At 37.2% G+C, this 20412-nt stretch overlaps 1 protein-coding gene across 6 annotated transcripts in view; it reads right to left on the reverse strand.

Moving 5' to 3' along the window:
- The window catches only part of LOC108696467 (centrosomal protein of 164 kDa), a 49431-nt gene extending 29094 nt beyond the window's left edge, over positions 1–20337 (reverse strand). Inside the window, exons 1-11 of one of the 6 annotated variants that reach the window (XM_018225872.2) lie at positions 20202–20337; positions 15642–15768; positions 13498–13609; positions 12491–12698; positions 9143–9304; positions 7949–8077; positions 7755–7832; positions 6310–6414; positions 2725–3030; positions 1870–1932; positions 1207–1284 (exon numbers count right to left, since the gene is read on the reverse strand). In XM_018225872.2, the coding sequence (XP_018081361.1) occupies positions 1207–1284; positions 1870–1932; positions 2725–3030; positions 6310–6414; positions 7755–7832; positions 7949–8077; positions 9143–9304; positions 12491–12698; positions 13498–13609; positions 15642–15726 (1326 nt within the window). In that variant the 5' untranslated portion in view covers positions 15727–15768; positions 20202–20337. Of the gene's footprint in view, positions 1–1206; positions 1285–1869; positions 1933–2724; positions 3031–6309; positions 6415–7754; positions 7833–7948; positions 8078–9142; positions 9305–12490; positions 12699–13497; positions 13610–15641; positions 15769–19622; positions 20154–20201 lie in introns of those variants that run through there. The other 5 variants (XM_041569272.1, XM_018225874.2, XM_018225873.2 and 2 more) reach the window with 5 other exon arrangements.
- Positions 20338–20412: the final 75 nt, after the last annotated feature.

The following is a 20412-nucleotide window of genomic DNA, read 5'->3' on the forward strand; positions in this document are numbered from 1 at the left end:
CCCTTGGATGTTGCTCCCAGTGGCCTCAAAGCAGCTGCTTATTTTTGAATTCCAGGCTTGGAGACAAGTTTTGGTTGCATAAAAAACAGATGTACTGCCAAACAGAGCCTCAATGTAGGTTGACAATACACATAGGGGCTACCAAATGGGCAATCACAGCACTTATTTGGCACCCCAAGAACATTTTTCATGCATATGTTGCTCCCCAACTCCTTTTACTTCTGAATGTTGCTCACAGGTTCAAAAGGTTGGGGATCCCTGATTTAGACGTACACCCCCTAAAACAGTTCTCGTTAGTTCCCGGATATATCCTGGCAATTCTGGCTGGGGTTAGATAACATCTGAACAACACCTTGTATTCACAATGCTACTCTTGAGGTTAACCCAGATTCCAAGTAATAAAGTTGATCCCAAAAAAAATGTAAAAAATTTAATTATATAATAACAATAATGTACTTGGGACAGGTAAAATTCTTCAAATTTAAAGAACAAGGAGCGAGTCCTTGTTTGTTAGGCTTTAGACTTACGTACATGTGCAGTACAGAATTGTTCAGAAAAGTGCACATATGCCAAGTCTGAAAGTCTGACTTTGGAACAAAGCAACCAGGGTAGGGGGAAATTACCCTGGGCTGGTGAGTTTATAACAGGAGAGGTTTGGGCCAGGGCAAGAGGTTAGAGATGAGAAACTTCTATGGTAACCACAATGATTGCTCTTGAAAACCCTAATTAATTACTAAACAATCCTTTTCTTAAAGGACCAGTACCTTCAAAAAATGAAAGTTTTAAAGTAATAAAAATATAATGCAGTGTTGCCCTGTACTGGTAAAACGGCTGTGTTTGCTTCAGAAACACTACTATTTTTATATAAATAAGTATAAGTTGCTGTGTAGCCATGGAGGCAGCCATTAAAATGAGAAAAGGCTCAGGTTACACAGCAGATAAGCTCTGTAAAACAAAATTATGTAATCTGTTATCCACTATTTAACCTGTGCCATATAACCATTGCTATACATCAGCTTGTTTATATAAACTATAGTAGTATTTCTGAAGCAAACATCAGTTTTACCAATGCAGGGTAACATTACATGATATTACACTTTCATTTTTTGGTGTTACTGTTCCTTTAACATATAGATTCCTTTCTTTCCCTGCATATACATTCTTGCCAACCTATAACAACACTAGTTAGGTAGAAAGACATCTCACCTTTGTTCTCACAGGTTCAGAAGATAAAGCAGTGATGTCAAGAACCTTCTCTTCTAGCCGACCACTTAACAAAACACCCTGCAGAGACACAGTGAGAAATAGGGAAACAAATCAGTAAACAATAATAGTATGTGTGTAAAGTCTCAGTTTATAGGTCACTATTATAAATATATTACTGCTAAATTGTGCCTAATATTGAAAATGCTCTATTTTGCTGTAAATCTATCTCATCTCTCATTTCAGGCTACGAGAAATGTTGGCAGTACCACTAATGACTCGCTTGCCACAACCCCAACTACATCGTACAGTTAGAATCTATTATCTGGAATGTTTGGACCTGGGGTTTTCTGGATAAAAGATCTATCCATAATTTGGATCACCATACTTGTCTGCTAAAAATCATTTAAACATTAAAAAAGCTCAATAGCATCTACCAATATGAATTCAAGCAGCTTAGTTAGGATCAAGTACAAGGTACTGTTTTATTATTACAGAGAAAAGGGAATCATTTTTAAAAAAATTAAATTATTTGCTTGAAATGGAATCGATAGCAGATGGCTTTGCCATAATTTAAAGCTTTCTGGATAACAGGTTTCCAGTTAAGGCTAATAGTTATACATTCACTTCCTTGGGAACTGTGTCCGTTTATGAGTACATACTTACCATTGGCTTTTCACTGAAAGCTGGCCCAGACAAATCTTTTATACCTTCACTGACTTCTGATTCCTGCAAAGAGGAATGATGTAAGTTGGATGATGAGAAAGGAAAGGATACTGTTGCTGTACAGAAAAATAAATGTAAGTTAAATACTGTTCTTGAATTGGTATAGTGCGATACTATATACCTAAATGTTAAGGACTATGGGACTCATTTACAAATGAAAATGCAATGCACTACGAACAAAAACATTATTTTTACCCACAGTGCAGCATTTTCCATAGAACTTCAACAATTTTAAATAGCACACAATACAGCTTGGACATGACTTACCATTGCTGGAGCAAATTTGCATCAAAGCTGCATTTGTGTTTTTCTGGCACAATTTTTGGTATAGAGATGCTTGTGGTGCAAGAAACAGTGTGGAAGTCAATGCAAAAGAAAAGTAATACCTCCTTAAGGCAGTGCTCCCTCATATATGTGCCCTGTTGTACTTTACAGCTTCACACAACTTAAGGATAGAAAAGAAAGTGCATACTGAATCCAGTACCTTAGTGAAGAGTGTTTGCTTTGCACATGCCTAGTTTTGTACACATTTATACACTTTGAAATTGTGCTTGTAAATGAGCCTTAATATTATTCCAAAGCATTGCAGTTGCCTAGTAATTTAGAAAAACAAGCTTTCCCAATACGGTTATAGAATGAAGTTGTTTAAATTTTCTACCTGCAATGATCACAGGATCTTGGGTCTTATTTACAATGTAATAACTATTTGCCAGTAGGTGTCAATGAAATATAATGCCTGGAAAGACTGGATTTTCATATGATCATAAGCATATTAAAAGAGCAGGACTTTCTTACATCCTGAGAATTCTGTTCCGTTAGAGGATGTTCACTGATCGAGCCTGGCTCTCCAGTTTTGGAGGTTGTCAAATGTTCAGAGGCATCTCCCTCTTGCTTTTTATTCTTTGAGTCACTCTCCGGGAAAGATAGACTAAACTCCTTTTTACCAGCAGATTCCTGAGTCAGAGAGTTAGCGTGACCCAAGATTCCCACACACTCCCCTGGCTGTCCCACCATTCCTCTGTCCAAATCAGAGCCTTGATCCGGAGACAAAGCATCATTGGAAACACGAGACATCTTTCCATTTTGACAATCCAGCGATTCCTTTTAAGAAATCCAAAGTCATGGGAAGGAAACTGCATGCTACTGTCCTCCCTTGGAAAGGGGAAGGAGGATGGGGATGGTTTGGAAACAAGCAAGCAGTAGAGGGGGCAACCAAAAAAAGCCATTCAAACCATAATTTTTTTTTTTTTTTTAATGAAGAGCAGAACACACAGAGAGAAAAAAATTTAGTACTAGTCATACTCTATGCTAAGATAACAAACTGGGTCTACAGACTGTTTGTATCAAATGGAAAATGTTTTTGTTTCACTTGGCTGCTACCGATTTCTTCTGTGAAACTGTGAAAAAAAAATTCAAATTCTCCTTTGCTCTATGTAGCTCGCTTCCTCTTACTCACTAGAACACTGTTCCCATTACCATTACTATTCATAGTGTCACTTAATCCAATAATTAAACAGAACCATATCATTCTTTTTAAGTTATCTTTGTCTTTTATTTATATGCGATTGTTTATATATTTCTGACTCTGTGTAGAACAGTGAGCAGACTATTTAAGTGGATTACGAGACTGGACACGGCTTTCTATTTTTTGGGGAAGGGATTCATTAAGGAATCACTAAGGAATAACATGATTAGAGGTTCAGCAGGGGTATTGGTTTCTTTTTAACTCATGACAGAGGATTAAGGTTTTCCAATAAATGAATTGATCCAATTGACAAGTTTGAGAAGCTTGTACTCAAAGCAAGACCCGGCGTGCAGCTGTGTCATGGTAGATTTTTTTCTTTTTTTAGAAAGGATTTTTACATTTAATTTAATAGGATGTAGACATTGGTCCTAATCTTTGTGTTCTGTCTTAGTTATTGATCTTTTTGTGCGGCAGATCTCTAGATGTATAAAGTGTTTATTGAGATCTGGCACTGGTTTTATTGTCAAGATGTAAGAAAATTAAAGTTGGTCATACACAGTTAAAATAATTTGAAAAGGAGTTATTTTTTTAATATATGATTTTCTGTCAGTGCATGTTGGCTGGACAATCCACGCCAGTATTTATGTACCATGGTTATTATTCATTTCACTGATCAGCGGCAGATGTCCAGGTATTTAAAGTGTTTATAAGATCTGGCACTGATTGTATTGTTAAGATTTAAGAAAATTAAAGTTGGTAATACACATACAGTTAAAATAATTTGAAAAATAGTTATTTATATACTTTATGTGAGTGCAAGTTGGCTGGACAATCCACATCAATATCTATGTACCAAGGATATTAGTCAATTCACTGACCAGCAAAGATTTAAAAATATTAGGTCCCAAAATCTGTTCACTTCCTGCTGTTCTGATAGTTTAGTTGACCATTGCTGTTATATATGTATCAGTCAGTCTAGCACCTGCAAATTACTATTTTTGGCAGCATAATTTACAGGAAACTGACCACATTAGAAAAGATTGGCTCATTTGACTAATATGTGTATAAAAGTGTATACATTGAGATGCTGCACATGCACACACTTGTGCAGTACCCCTCTATTGAGGGTTCGGAGATGTTGGTAAAATGAGTGTAGAAGAATGCACAGAACGGGGAGAACCAATGTCTCATTTTTATCATAGAGAAGGGAGAGTTCTTTGGTAGTTAGTACGGATGGGTGAATTTGACCCGTTTCGTCAAAAATGAGATGCCGGCGAAATGTCGCCAACGCCCAGTAATGTCTATGGGCGTCAAAAAAATTGTTGTGAGGCGAAATTTCTTTGACGTGTCTTTTTTTTTTTGTCGAACAACGCCATACAAGTGTATGGGCATCATTTCTGCGGCGAAACAAGGTGAAATAATTCGCCCATCCCTAGTAGTTAGCAGATGATACTTCAACTGCAGATAACACACATGTGCACGACAATTGTGTTGAAGGGATCAGGGGTGTGAAAGATGCAGATCCTTCCCTGGCATTAAAAGCATCTTAAATTTCCCCGCTGACCCAAGCAATACAATGATTTTGGCAGTAATTAAAGGAACAATAACACCAAAAAATGAAAGTGTTATAAAGTAATTAAAATATCATGTAATGTTGCCCAGCACTGGTAAAATGGATCTGTTTGCTTCAGAAACACTACTATAGTTCATGTAAAACAAGCTGCTGTGTAGCAATGGTAGAAATTGAAAAAAGGCTGTATGGCACAGGTTAAATAGTAGATAACAAATAACACTATTATGTTCAACAGGGTTTATCTGCTATTTGCTGTGTAATCTGAACCTTTGCTTCTTTTGAATGGCTGCCCCCATTGCTACACAGCAGCTTATTTATATAACAAATAATAGTGTGAAGCAAACACAGCAGTTTTATTAGTGCAGGGCAACACTGCATTATATTTTTATTACTTTAAAACATTTTTAATTTTTTGATGTTACTGGTCCTTTAAGGTATTTAGAGAGGGTTATTTAGAGTTTGTGTAGAACAGATTCTCTCTTGACGTTCAACGTGAGACTCGATTGGACAGTCACTTGAATGCTCTGGGTTGACTTCAGAATGTGAGGCAACATTAATGGGTGAAAGGTAGAAGCAGAAGGAAAGAGTCTTGTTTAAATATAACCGCAATGGCAGTGGCCGTTGGGCAATCACCAACTTAATCAGTTTACTCCATAAATAAATAAACGCATGATTGCCCAACGGACATTTCTTTTGCTAGTTGCTTTTTATTACTTTTTCCATGTGATTTATGAAAGTGCAGAAATCTATTTTTTCTTTGACTGGTCTTTTAAATAAATATTAGAAGATGTAAAACAAAGAAAGAAAATAGAACAAACACTGACTACCCCTGCATTTTGTAGTGCTAAATGATTACATTTATTGTGTTAAATAATACTCTGAAGTTCAACTATTTTCTTTGGCTCAGATTACTGAACCAAAAAGAATCTTGTTTTAACAGCTATCAGTATGTTTCTCCAATAGGCCCCATACTCGTTAGCCAATAACCAAAAATACTTATCCTAATAACTAATTTAATTAAGTGTCCCATCTTGTAAATAGAATGAATCATTATTACTATTGCTAGTTTCTTTTACTTATAGCTCCTCCCTATTGCCTATGCTAAGCTTAAATGGTTTGCAAAACCTCTGCCTTGTGCTAACATCCCTACAAACAATTTCTGTGTGCACTCATAACAAAAAGTACCCTGCTATTATTATGCTTTGACTCTGTTTCCATGTGATTCAAACAATACTAATCTACGAGAGGATTCTAGTTCAACTGTAGGGGAGAAAAAGGCACAGAGACAGTCACACTCATGCAGTTCTCTCAAGAACTCATGCCTGCGGGTGTCCTGGGTCACCTCTTTCTGGCTTTCCTCGTCATCATCTTCAAGGTTCTGCAGCTCTGGTTCAGAGCCATCATCTGTGTGACTGGCTGCGGGAGATTCCTCAACCCGCTGACTCTCCTGGGTGACATAGAGACATGTAACTTCCACATCTCTCCTCTGGATCATCATGCATTCATGGCACTCATGCATACATGCTCTTGACACATACAGACATTCATAGTCATAAATACATAAGAGTCCACATGTACACACACTGACATCCATGTGCAATCCCACATAAAAGCAGTTCCTAATAGTGTCAATGATTTGGTGTTCACATTAAGTCACAGACATATTATTTTTTCACACAATCTTTAGTGCAAAGATAATATCTTTATAGTTCTATTCCGAGTTACTGCTACATTTCCTATATATAACGAATTTTGTATTTGTGGAATAAAAACATGACCATACTGTCTGCAAAAAAACTTTTTTAAAGAGAACCACCATCAGAAGGGAAGTATTTTGCATAGTATTCAAAGGATCAGGGAATCATTGAGGCATTCTACAATTGTCTAAACCTGCAGTATGTAACAATCCACTGACACATGAAGACCACACAAGCTATGCGCATGCAACCATTGGGAAATGTGTCATATTCCCAGCAACAGAACAAGCAACACATACAACTCACCTAAGCTTGTGCAAGCTAAGCATGACCATTACTACTTATTTAAAGTATAAATACACTCCCAATGGCTAAAAGATGCAAATCCCACCAACAATGTTCCAATGTCAGTGGAAAGTCTCCCACAAAGACAGAGGCTATTATAGCAGCAAAGGGAGAATCATCCTTACAGTAATACCCTATGATTTGGAATTAGACTTTGTAAAGACAGGTGTATTGATGCCTTAGGGTGCAGGCTTCATTGCAGTATGTCTCTGATACTAATATGCAGCCTGCTGCCCACCAACAATGTTCCAATGTCAATGGAAAGCCTTCCCAAAAAAGCAGAGGCTATTATAGCAGCAAGGGGACAATTATGCTTACAGTAATACCCTATGGTTATGGTTATGAAATTAGACTTTTGACAGGCAGGTGTGTTGATGCCTTAGGTTGCAATCAGGCTTCATTGCAGTATTTTGTATATGTCTAATACGAATATGCAGCCCGCTGTCTTACTTAAATTTATTTATTTTAGCTCAGAGGATATCCTTCATATCTGACCACAAACCGCCAAGCAGGGAGTAAACACAAAACAGGGTATTGCTTTGAAAGACAGTTTTAAAAGCACAACAGTTTATACTAAACATATTTATTTTTTGAAAAAGACATACATTTCTATAGATTATAGGTGGGACTAGGGGAGAGGAGGTTGTGGTCTGTCTAGTAATAAAAATACTTCTACTGTACTAGTGTTTATTGCAGCTTTCCTAATATAAGCGTGCTGCAATGTCATCATAGCAAAATACCTCACCTCATACTCAAAGCCACCTCCCAAAGCTCCAATGTCCATGTGCAGGTTTTTGAGTAAACGGGCAGATCCACGAGGGCTCTAGAGACAAAAAAGTAAGGCATTATCTATATGGCAGGACGACAGTAAGACTGAAGATCATAACAAGATGGTGTCATGTATCCAGTCTACTGGGCATCTCATTGCTGTATCCTTACCAGATATTCACTTTCATGCTCCCCATCATCTTCTTCTTCCTCATCCAAACCTGGCAGAGTCAAGCTAACTCTCTCATCAGACCTTCTAACTGCACTACTCTTCATAAAGGGTGCAGATTTACGTGGCTGCTGAACAAATATTTTAATATAAGTTTAACAATACAAGGTATTGTATTAAATAGCTCAACAATAATGCATGAATATTATGTGCCAACATGTTTTGCAATGCTTTGAAGAGAAAATGTATTATCATATTAGTATCTAATGGAGCTCCCAGTCTAAATAACTTAAAGGGATCCTGTAATTGGAAAACATGTTTTTTTTCAAAATGAATCAGTTAATAGTGCTACTCCAGCAGAATTCTGTACTGAAACCCATTTCTCAAAAGAGCAAACAGATTTTTTTATATTCAATTTTGAAATCCGACATGGGGCTAGACATTTTGTCAATTTCCCAGCTGCCCCTGGTCATGTGACTTGTGCCTGCACTTTAGGAGAGAAATGCTTTCTGGCAGGCTGCTGTTTTTCCTTTTCAATGTAACTGAATGTGTCTCAGTGGGACATGGGTTTTTACTATTGTGTGTTGTTCTTAGATCTACCAGGCAGCTGTTATCTTGTGTTAGGGAGCTGTTATCTGGTTACCTTCCCATTGTTCTTTTGTTTGGCTGCTGGGGGGGAAAAGGGAGGGGGGTGATATCACTCCAACTTGCAGTACAGCAGTAAAGAGTGATTGAAGTTTATCAGAGCACAAGTCACATGACTTGGGGCAGCTGGGAAATTGACAAAATGTCTAGTCCCATGTCAGATTTCAAAATTGAATATAAAAAAATCTGTCTTTTGCGAAATGGATTTCAGTGCAGAATTCTGCTGGAGCAGCACTATTAACTGATTCATTTTGAAAAAAAGTTTTTTTCCCATGACAGTATCCCTTTAACAAAACACACACACAGGGGCAATTTAATCAGGCATCACCTAACACAACTTTCTGGTGTGTGGGAGGAAACAAATTAAATCCACACAGAGATACAAATTGAATGCAGACAGTATTCTAGTCAGAATTGAACCCAGCTGCTACAAGCAATTGAGCCACCATTCTGCCCATATTGTATCCCATTTTAAAGAGTCAAATAATTTCCTTTAGTTCATCTACTGCTACCTCTTGTCCATTTTTCTGAAGAAGAATGCTTTCACTTACCCCAGCTGTGCCACCCAAAAGAGAATCAAAGCCCCCTGAGCTTCCAGCGCTGCTACTCAGTGAACCAAGTGTAGTTCCACTACCTCCTGGCTCACCAAGCCCACGTAGAGGAGCAAGACTACCTAGAGATACTTGCACAGGTCCAAGGGGAGATCCCAATGACTGGAGAAAAAAAAAAGTAGTAAGTGAAATAAGATGGGTCATAATTGTGCCACAATGCAGCCGAACTACAACAGATAAAAAACCTAAATGGGAAAACATGCAAAATTCATCCTTAAAGGGGCGATTCACCTTCAAGTTAACTTTTAGTATGTTATAGAATGGGCAATTTTAAATTCTAAGCAACTTTTCAATTGGTCTTTATTATTTATTTTTGATAGTTTTTTAATTATTTGCTTTCTTCTGATTCTTTACAACTTTCAAATGAGGGTTACTGACCCCACCTAAAAACAAAAGCTCTGTAAAGCTACAAATGTATTGTTATTGCTACTTTTTATTACTCATCTTTCTATTCCTTTCTCTCTTTTTCATATTTTAGTCTCTTATACAAATCAATGCATGGTTGCTAGGGTAATTTGGACCCTAGCAACAGGATTGTTGAAACTGGAGAGCTGCTGAATAAAAAATGAAATAACTCAAAATCCACAAATAATAAAAAACGAAAACCAATTGCAAATTGTCTCAGAATATCAGTCTCTACATCATACTAAAAGTTAATATAATACTGAAGCCACACTCTTGTCTAGTATATACCAAAAGGAATGAAACAGGGAATGGTCTGAAGATATTATAAGTACAATTGCAAAACTCCCCCCCTTAGTGCGAATGCAGAGATAATGTCAGTCCAGGGTCTGGCTGTACTCTGCACCTCACGCCAGATAAAAATTAAGCGTCTTCTTAGTGGTGTTTAAATTTGTTTTGATTGAGCTCATACTATCCAAAATTAGAATGTGAATGATACTTTCAATTTTAGATGTTCCCCTGTTTATTGCAAGAAATTACAAATGCCATACATAGTTCAGCACAAACCCTAGTCACTGAACCAATGTTGAAAAAAAGGGGGTATACTGCCCCTTTAAGCCTGAGCTAATGTTTGACTATTTCATTATTACACACTTAAAGGGGAACTCCGGCTTCCAAACCAAAATTTGAAAAAGAGGCCCACATAACACGGAAACCTCTAATATACGTATCAACGTTATCGGTTTCTTCAAAATGCATGAATAAATGCCATTTTCTAGTCTGAAATCCAGCTGTTTAACAGTTCTTCTCTTTCTGCATCATTTGAAATTTTGGCAGGGAAGGAGGGACTAAAACACTGATGTCACAACTTCTCCACAGCTTACAGACAGCATGCAGGAACTACATAACCCATAATCCATTGCACTGTGATGTTCCTTACATTATTGAAATCACATGTGCAGGGAACTGTGGGGTTTGGAGGATGCAGGCTGAGGACAGATGGCTGCTGATACAAAGTAACAGTAGTCAGCCAGCTCAGCAAAGTAGTCACAGTATATATAATTGTGACACTGTCTTGCACTGTCTGCCAGTTTAAAGGCCCATCACCACTGCCATTTCCTGCCTTAAACCCTTCTTTCTTGCTGTTCCTTAAATTTGGAATGCAATCCCTGATTTTTTCCAGAATGAATCTTCCCTCAGTCTATTAAAGAATATACTCAAATTATACCTGTCGGAGGGCTGGCATAGCATGTGACTCTGTTCTGACACATATAAACACTGTAAAGTACAGTTTACACTTCTAAGTCAAGTAAGTGGAAACTGTAAGCTCTATGGGGTAGGGACTGCACATTGTATTCATTTGTGTTTATTATTGTATTGACCCCTGTGTTATATTGTATTATACTGCCGTATAGAGCTGCGTGCATAAGAAGTGCTCTGTAAATAAAAATATACATACATATATAAAGGTGGGCGGATAACCATGGCGTTATTATACAATGAACTGGCTGCTAGTTTAAACATGTCCATATAATCATTGCATTATTAAATTCTGGCCTGTAGTTCAACACTGGGTATACCGTTGTGAAATGATTACATATTGACAGTGTAACCTGGGCACATAACTGTGGTAGTCTTACAGAATGCACATACTATACATGTAAAGTTGAGCATTTAACTGCTGCATGATGTGAAGCCAGACATATAAATGTGACGTTAAAACATGCTGGCTGCCAGAATAAAGCTATGTATTTAACAGTAAAATTATTAAATACAGGTTTAAAGATGGACATACAACAATGTCATTAGTGTATACTGGATGAACATGTAAGGCTAGGCTTATAAAGTGGCCATAATTATGCACAGGTAGTCAGTTTAAATCTGCCTATATAATTGTGACTTAACTACATACAGAACATTTAAATTGTGGAATTATGACATATTGATGTCCATATAAATGCAGATTTTTTAACATCAAAAAAGTTGGACTGTATGCAATTATGGCACCTATAAAGAACAGGGTTCAGATGACATAAATGAAACTGCAGTACAGTGGGCAAATCTGGGCAGTGCTACAAGCAGAATTTGTAACTTAATGGCAAGCCATGCACTAAAGATTATTTTGTAAATAATCCCTAGCTATGAAGCAGTGTCCTTTTTTCCAATATTTTTTCTCTAGGATTAGTGATACAGATCCAGCAAATAATCATACATCACTGACAATTTCATTTTACGTACATTCTGTTGAAATAAGAAATGTCCTTATAATACAATTACCTTTCCAAACATCATCAAAGGAATATCAACTCTGAAACACGCATTATTAATATACTAAAAGGATTTGTAGCTATTTTATGTAAGCTGAAGGTTTTTCTTTCCTTCCAAAATCAATATTTCCTTTTACTTGTCCTATTCCAGATCAATGACACTTCAAGTACAGTAAGCAACTCTCTCCTAAGTACCCTGTACACAAATAAGTAATACGCTGGCAAGTTTGCGTTTATAATAAAGGCAGATGAAGGTTAGGAATAGGTCTTGTCATATAGCAAAACATAAATGACCATGCACCTTGTAAATAGAATGGCCATGATCACTAAAGGGGACAATAAGAATATTCATTTTACAAGTCATTTCTAGATTCTTCTATTGTTCACACTCCCTACAGTAAAGCACTTCTGTTGCCTAATTGCAATAAAGTCCTAAAGATGTAGACATCCCCCGAACTATTCACTTAGATGATCAGATTATATCAGAATGCCAGTTCCAAGAAGCTGGTGAAAATGTATTTAATTTAAATGCAGATTGCCCAGTTACTTCACTGAACCACATTCTTTGTTGTTTACAAGAGCTTTTAGTAACAACTACAAACTAAAAGTAATCACTCACTGGGGTTGGCTTTGGCAACTCCTTTGCTTTCTTATCTTTCTTTTTCTCTTTTTTCTTCTTTTTTTCCTTTTTCTTGCCTCCACCCTGCATGAGGAGCTTTTCTCGCTCCTGTATCACAAGCTCTCGATAATGATCATCATTCGGGTGTTCCCAAGTGGACTGACCAGTTGAAAAGTTGAAGTAATATATATCCCCCGTAATGTCTTGGCTAGGAAAAACAAAAGATAATGTGAGGGCAAAATAAATATAATGAGAAAATAAGAATAAAAGAAACAAGTTCAGGGGTTACACTTGACAGAGGAAAGGGTTGGTGAGCAGGTACACAGCTAGACAAAGCAAAAGCAAAGCAAAAAACACAGGAAATAATAGAATGAGCCATAGCAGGAATACAAAAAAAATGGACAAAGCACATAATGTAAATATAAGGAAGCAAATTAAAAGGGGATGGAAGAGAAACATGTAGAGAATAGGGATAGAAAGATATCAGTAGAGACAACACAGAATGAAAAAGGTCAGAAACCAAACTGTTTTTTCACTATGTCTTTGGGTTAAATACACAAAGCAAACCTCAATCACTATATTGCTGGTCTAACGAAGGCTAGTATACACGAAGGGACTGATTTACTAATCAATCAATCAATTTGTTTTTAAAAAGACTCAAATTATAACTATAAATCAAGTAGTTATCAATCTAAAAAAAAAAAATTCAAGAAATTGTAAAATGTTGGCATCTAAAGTTTGCAAGGTCATGCAAAAGTCAATGGGAGCTGTCCTAGGTTGTAAACTCACAAATCCGAGGTATTCAGGTTTATTCCATAATTTTATTCAAATATTTATTCAAATATTTCAATATACTGATTTTTTTTAAGTAATGAGCTAACATTACGCACAGCGATCAGGCTTAACTGCAGGATATTGTGTAAATTCATTTACATTATTATTGTTTTACACTCCTTTAAATACTTTGGGAGAAAATGAAAACTTCTTCTTAACACTTGAATACTGACCATGGCTTCCAAGCTGCAGCTAATGGTGCCACAATGCCCTCCCGGGCTAACCACATAAGTTCAGGCTCTGAATCTGGGTCAATTCCAATCACTCTTGCATATTCTTGAATTTCTGCAGCAGGAACAGAACATCATGAAAAATGATGTGCAAACTATAATATATCTAGGGCCTCAAGGGTCCAAAGCAGAAGAAAAATAATTATCCCACTATAACTTGAGCAAACCCTTGCTTCACCCTGGGGGATCAAGTAAACAAAAGTTTATATCTGTATGCAAACAGAACCTTTAAAAATAACTTTGGGCTACATGTGGTTTGATAGGATAAACTTTATAAAGGGCTAGTTTACTAATGTAAGTGCTAAATGCACTTATCCGCTATGCAGTCAGCAACATGCCTTCAGCGATAACACATAGCATTTGTGTGAGATTTTTTATCAGATACATGTGTAGGAGGTTACATTCAAATAAAGCCTGTGAAGTAACATTTCCTCAATGCAGTTATTAAAGGAATAGTTCCGTGTGAAAATAAAAACTGGGTAAATAGATAGGCTGTACAAAATAAAAAATGTTTCTAATATAGTTAGTTAGCCAAAAATGTAATATATAAAGGCTGGAGTGAACAGATGTCTAATAAAACAGCCAGAATCCAACTTCCTGCTTTTCAGCTCTATAACTCTGAGCTAGTCAGCGACTTGAAGGGGGGCCACATGGTACATAACTGTTCAGTGAGTTTGTAATTGATCCTCAGCATTCAGCTCAGATTCAAAAGCAACAGATATGACCCATGTGCCCCCCCCCTCAAGTCTCTGATTGGTTACTGCCTGGTAGCCAGGGTAACTAGTCAGTGTAAACCAAGAGAGCTGAAAAGCAGGAAGCAGTGTTCTGACTGACTTGTTATACATCAAATCACTCCAGCCTTTATACATTGCATTTTTGGCTAACTAACTATATTAGAAACATTTTTTTATTTTGCACATCCTATCTATTTACCCAGTTTTTATTTTTACACTGAACAATTCCTTTAATTCCAGGTCTGTACGTTCCACCTTGCACAAAAATAATGAAGACTGAAGCAGTGTATTAGTACTAGGTGTAAGTTGCAAGGTTTTGCCATAAACAGAAGGTTTTTTTAGCGAAAAGCAATTCAATGCTCCTGATTTTGCAGTTTGCTCTTGTTTATTGGCCTTAAATGTATCCTCATATTTTCCTCTAGATTACAGGTCACCTGAGGTCCTCCTACACATTTTTTTGTTGCCCCCAACCTGCTCCTGGGCTTTATAGATTTATTTTAATGATATATTAAAGGGTAGATGTCACCCAGACATAAAAAGCTTTATAATAAGAAATAAGTATGCATGAAACCCAAATGGTGGCCAGTGCATGGACATCAGGTGCCCCATTGTGGTGCATTAACGAGTTTTTGGCATGATGAAAAGCTTGCCTTAATTGCAATGTCCACAAAATTGCGCCTGCCTGCTTCATGTGATTTTGAATTCCAAGACTAAAAGAAATACGATTTAAATAATTTATTGAGTGTAAGTAAAGTTTATTTTGCTTGACTAACATCATAAAATAGGATTTGGAATTATTTCTTGGGGGGACAGGTCCCCTTTAAGTCTCAAATACAAACATAGTGCAAAGTAGAAATTTTGAGAGCGATACCCAATTTTTACTGAATTACAGCATATTTGCCACCACACTGCATCCGCAGGGGCGTTTTAGACCAATGTGCCACCCTGAGGTGGCCAAGTCTTTGACATACTTAAACTTTTCGCGTCAGAGCGGGTAGGGGGGCGGCATTACTTTAGGTCTTGGAAATTGGAATTTCGTCTCTTTAAGTTACCAGGAGCAGTTTTTTGCTGCCACTGGTAACTTGCAAGGTGCTGCAGCACCCACCACAATTTGCGGTGCATATTACTTCCCCAGATCTTGTACTGAACTGGTGTCATTTCCATCACGCTGCGTTGATATCGGCATTAGTGTCCAATTGCAGGGAAGTCTGGAACTACTGACAGGTCAAAACTGGTAGTAAATCCAGGGTTCCCTGGTTGTGCATACTTTATATTACTGGGGATAAACAAAGCACTTTCCAGTTAGCCTAATACATAAAACACAAAAAAACCAACAAATATAGTAGTACCCACCATTTTCCTGAGGAATATAATTCTCATCATAATCTTCTTCCAAAATTAGCTGGTCTCCAATACGGATTGCGGAAGTTGCCATCATATCAGAGGTTTAACAAACAGGTAGAGGTAGAAGAAACAAAACCTACAAAATAATTCGATATTTATATCAAAAATGCATATACAGTCAAACACCAATCATATGTCCCATTGATTTTATATCTTCCCAGATTTTATGCTTAATTTTTTTAAGTATACAGTGCATTCATGCTGTAATACATTTCAAGGGGAACATTTCCCAAAGTCGGTTTCCCACATTTGACATCATCCTTTTTTTGTTTTTTTTGTTTTTTTTTACCAGTTTACACCATTTTTACAAGAAAATCCTAATTTTACGTACCCCCATTTTATGTTTTTCCAGACTTTACTTTTTTTTTTAAACATAAAATCATGGTTTGGCGATAACTATTTATATAGATTTTTGGAATATATATCAAGTGGTTATTGTACATTGCTGTGTACATGCACTTAAACATCTTTGATTTGCTTTTTCTTTGTTTTCAGTGGAGATTTATATAATACATATTATTTACTTGAGGAGCCCTCCAGAGAAGGTATATTTATTTTCTACCTTATGATGCAGAAATTATGCCTGTTTATAAATATTCCCTTTTTAAGGTGAATTATTTAGAGATTTAAACGGAGCATTCTGTTTACATTTTTGTTGGGGCTTGTGACTGGTTCTACAGCATTAAGGTAATGGTACATCGGGCCAGTTTGAGCGAAGCATTGTTAATTAGCTCAAAAACATGTTGGCTAAATCCATCCCCTCCAAAAGCATGCATTGAAACCTGTGCTACCAGCTTTTCACCCTGTTGAGCAATTTTGGGGGGCAAATCATTCGCACCTCCATTTTTTGCATAGTGCCTACCGAAGTCAGATGGGAGATGGTGGAAGCTAAGACGTGACAGTAGCCTTATAAAGGATCATTCAGATCTCAGTGGCCAGAGATTCTACCTAAAATCCACTATAGGGTTTTTCTAAACAGGATTAATTAGCAAAGAGACAGATAATAAAAGCATAGCAAGGCAAAGGGATTAAGTGTACTGTGTAATTTTATGAAAATTGTATAAATCTAATAAATTTTAGCATACGGAGAGCATGCATGTAAAACATAAAACAGACCACCACTATAGAATATAACCATTTTGGGTCTCGTTAAAATTATGGCACACTTTTCTTTTTTATACCTTTAATATTATATATCCAATTTAGTACACCTTCTGTAAATATGATCAGTCTGTTCCTCTCTGCATAAAAAAACCCTATTTGTATTTATTTGTATAGTAATGCCACAATTGCACAATCAACACTGATGTTACTACACAAAGGGGGTTATTTATCAAAAATCAACCTTTAGAGGTTTGTGAGGTTTTTTAATACCTCGAATTAACTCACAACTGGAATATTTTCTAATTTAAGAAAAAACTAGAATCAGTGAATTTGGGGTTAAAAACCTGAAAACTCAAACTAATCAAGTTTTCCGCTGGAAAAAAACTTGAATTGCTCGAATTAATCGAGTTTTTGAGTCCACCGTAAAAAATGAGAACATCATGAAGGCTGTTAACATTGTCAAATGCTTCATGGACCTCTGTTATTGACTCCTACATGACCCTGGCAGCTTTCAGCTGTAGTATTTTGGGATTCAAGTCATTTCCAGCTTCGGGGTATAATAATTCTTGAAAAATTTGCATTTTTCTTTAAACAAAAATCCGTAAAAATCCAGTTTTTTTTAAAATAAAACCACAAAAAATGTAGTTTTTTTTTATAACAACAGACAAAGGGGAAATCATTTTTAAAAATCAAAATGGTTGGCTTAAAGAGGACGTGTCACTAAGGAATTATTCCAAATCCTTTTTTATTATTTTAGTCCAACAACATTAAGGGGCAGATGTAAGAAGGGTCGAATATCGAGGGTTAATTAACCCTCGATATTCGACTAGGAACTAAAATCGTTCGACTTCGAATATCGAAGTCGAACGATTTAGCGCAAATCCTGCGATCGAACGATCGAAGGATTATTCGTTCGATCGAACGATTAAATCCTTCAAATCGAACGATTCGAAGGATTTTAATACAACGATCAAAGGAATATCCTTCGATCAAAAAATCACAGGCAAGCCTATGGGGACCTTCCCCATAGGCTAACATTGACTTCGGTAGCTTTTAGCTGCCGAAGTAGGGGGTCGAAGTTTTTCTTAAAGAGACAGTACTTCGACTATCGAATGGTCGAATAGTCGAACGATTTTTAGTTCGAATCGTTCGATTCGAAGTCGAAGTAGTAGTCGAAGGTCGAAGTAGCCCATTCGATGGTCGAAGTAGCCCAAAAAACACTTCGAAATTCGAAGTTTTTTTAATTCGATTCCTTCACTCGAGCTTTGTAAATGTGCCCCTAACTGTACCTACACTATACAAGTTATTTAAATCTTGTTTCAAGGATTTGCATGCACCAAAAAGGGGACCTGAGGTTCAAGCATAGCCTACAAAACTACAGACAGTGAGTAGGGAGGGGGAATGTAAGGGGTGCAGTGAAAATGATTGCTATGCTTGAGATTTAAAGGCACAGTAACACCAAAAAATTTAAGTGTTTTAAAGTAATGGAAATATCATGTAGTGTTGCCCTGCACTGGTAAAACGTATCTGTTTGCTTCAGAAACACTACTATAGTTTATATAAACAAGCTGCTGTGTAGCAATGGCAGAAATTGAAAAAAGGCTATATGGCACAGGTTAAATAGTGGATAACAGATAACACCATTATGTTCTACAGAGCTTATCTGCTGTGTAACCTGAGCCTTTTCTCCTTTGAATGGCTGCTCCCATTGCTAAACACAGCAGCTTATTTATATAAACCATAGTAGAGTTTCTGAAGACAACACACCTGCATCACTGCTTTATATTTTTATTACTTTAAAACACTTATTTTTTGATGTTACTGTTCCTTTAAAGGTGAGGGAAGGAAATGTAACAGACAACTGAGATTTTTAAATATGTTTAAAACAGGTACACGGTATAATTAAAATTGGGAAAAAAATTGACTATATGGGAGATCTGGATTCTGGAAAACTGGTTTCTGTATGGGATCCCATAGGTCATAAGGTAAATAAATATATATTTAACCTGCTTTTCCTACCCTACTCTACCCTATAAAATTACAGACATTTTCAGAATTTACAAAAAGATCACATCCTGAAAACCTGGGTCCTGATAATATAATATAATATATATGGATAATATATCAAAAATTAGATAAGGCTTCTGTTGCTTGCCAGAAAGAGCAAAGCCACAGAGGTACCAGTGATTGTACTCCCCCCCCCCCCCCCCCCCATGATAGCACAAGTGTCTATACCTTTTCCAGCAGCAAAGTAAATCAAGTTCCCATAACTATATAACTGTATGCAATATTGGCATGCGAGTTGCATCTGGGCAAGTTGCACCCCACCCCTTTAAAACCTAACACATATGAAATACACAGCCTGCATTGCTAATCAGCAATTCATTTAGATGCATGCTGCAGACTGAACGGATTTACGTACAGAATCTAAAATGAATTGCTAATTAGCCATGCAGGCTGTGTATTCCATGTGTTCGGTGTTCAGCTACATTCTTGTAAAATAAAACATCCATCACCTTTAATAAATATATTGATTTGTTAACACTTTTCAGACTATCAGGACAATGGCACTTGATTTCTGTTCTCTAGCCCCTAAACATCTCTGTCACTGCATTCAGATCACTCTAGTTTCCTGCACTCTAAGCCTGGCTTAATGTGATTCCCAAATCCTTTCTGCAGGACCCACAAACCACAGTGCATAATGCAGTGTTCCCTAAACCTTATACACTTCGGGTGGCTTCACCTTCCCCAGTCTCAGTCCCCCTTTTTACATTTCCACACACTGTTCCTTCCAGATCTAGAATGAGCCTTAACTAGTATACATACCCAGCTTCTTCACTCTAACTGCCCCGCTTCCAGGGACGCTTCCTGCGTTGCCCTGCACCATCCAAAATATCCACTTCCGGGGCCTCACTGCCTGGCAACTGTGTCATTCTCGCTTCTTTTAGCACTGATAGGCTAAAGAGAAGAGTGTTCCTTTATTGATTGGTTTATCTGTATGTCAATCGTTTAGAACAGGAGGAGGTGTGGCTTTGCCCGAGGCTTTTCGGGATATGTAGTTTCTCAGTTTATCGATTTACTGTTGTAATAGGAATGGTCTAATTACACGCAGTCAGCCTTATAGGAGGCAATATAAATAGAAGGGTCGCCATTGCAGCATTCTGTATATGCCTTTGTATCTGCGTTATATAGAATTGACAAATACAGGAGGACCTGGTTTTTCAAGGGACCGTGGGAAAAAAAGTAGAATCTGGGAAAATGTAAAATAATGGAAACGTGTTAAGAACACATACATGCGAAGGGACCTTTTCTAATTAGAAACAGAATTACTCGCTGAGTTATTTCACATGCTTCAGCAGCCCAGTAAAGAAATATCACCGCTATCCTTCCCTACTTGCTACTCACAGTCTTGTGCCTCGGTCCCTTATACTCTTTCAGCAAGCCTTTCTGCCTGGACTGCTTCTTATAGCCTACTGTCTTCCCCCCGCCCCTCCTTCTTCAACACAGCAGCCTCTTCTCTTGTCATGTTTTCTTGCCCTGGTCCCTTCAGTCAGCTTGCCTCTCCTGGCTGCTTCTAAATTCGGTGTTTGACTGTATGTACTCTATTTTATAAGCA

Source organism: Xenopus laevis, chromosome 7L, assembly GCF_017654675.1.
Source record: "Xenopus laevis strain J_2021 chromosome 7L, Xenopus_laevis_v10.1, whole genome shotgun sequence".
Classification (NCBI taxonomy): Eukaryota; Metazoa; Chordata; class Amphibia; order Anura; family Pipidae; genus Xenopus; species Xenopus laevis.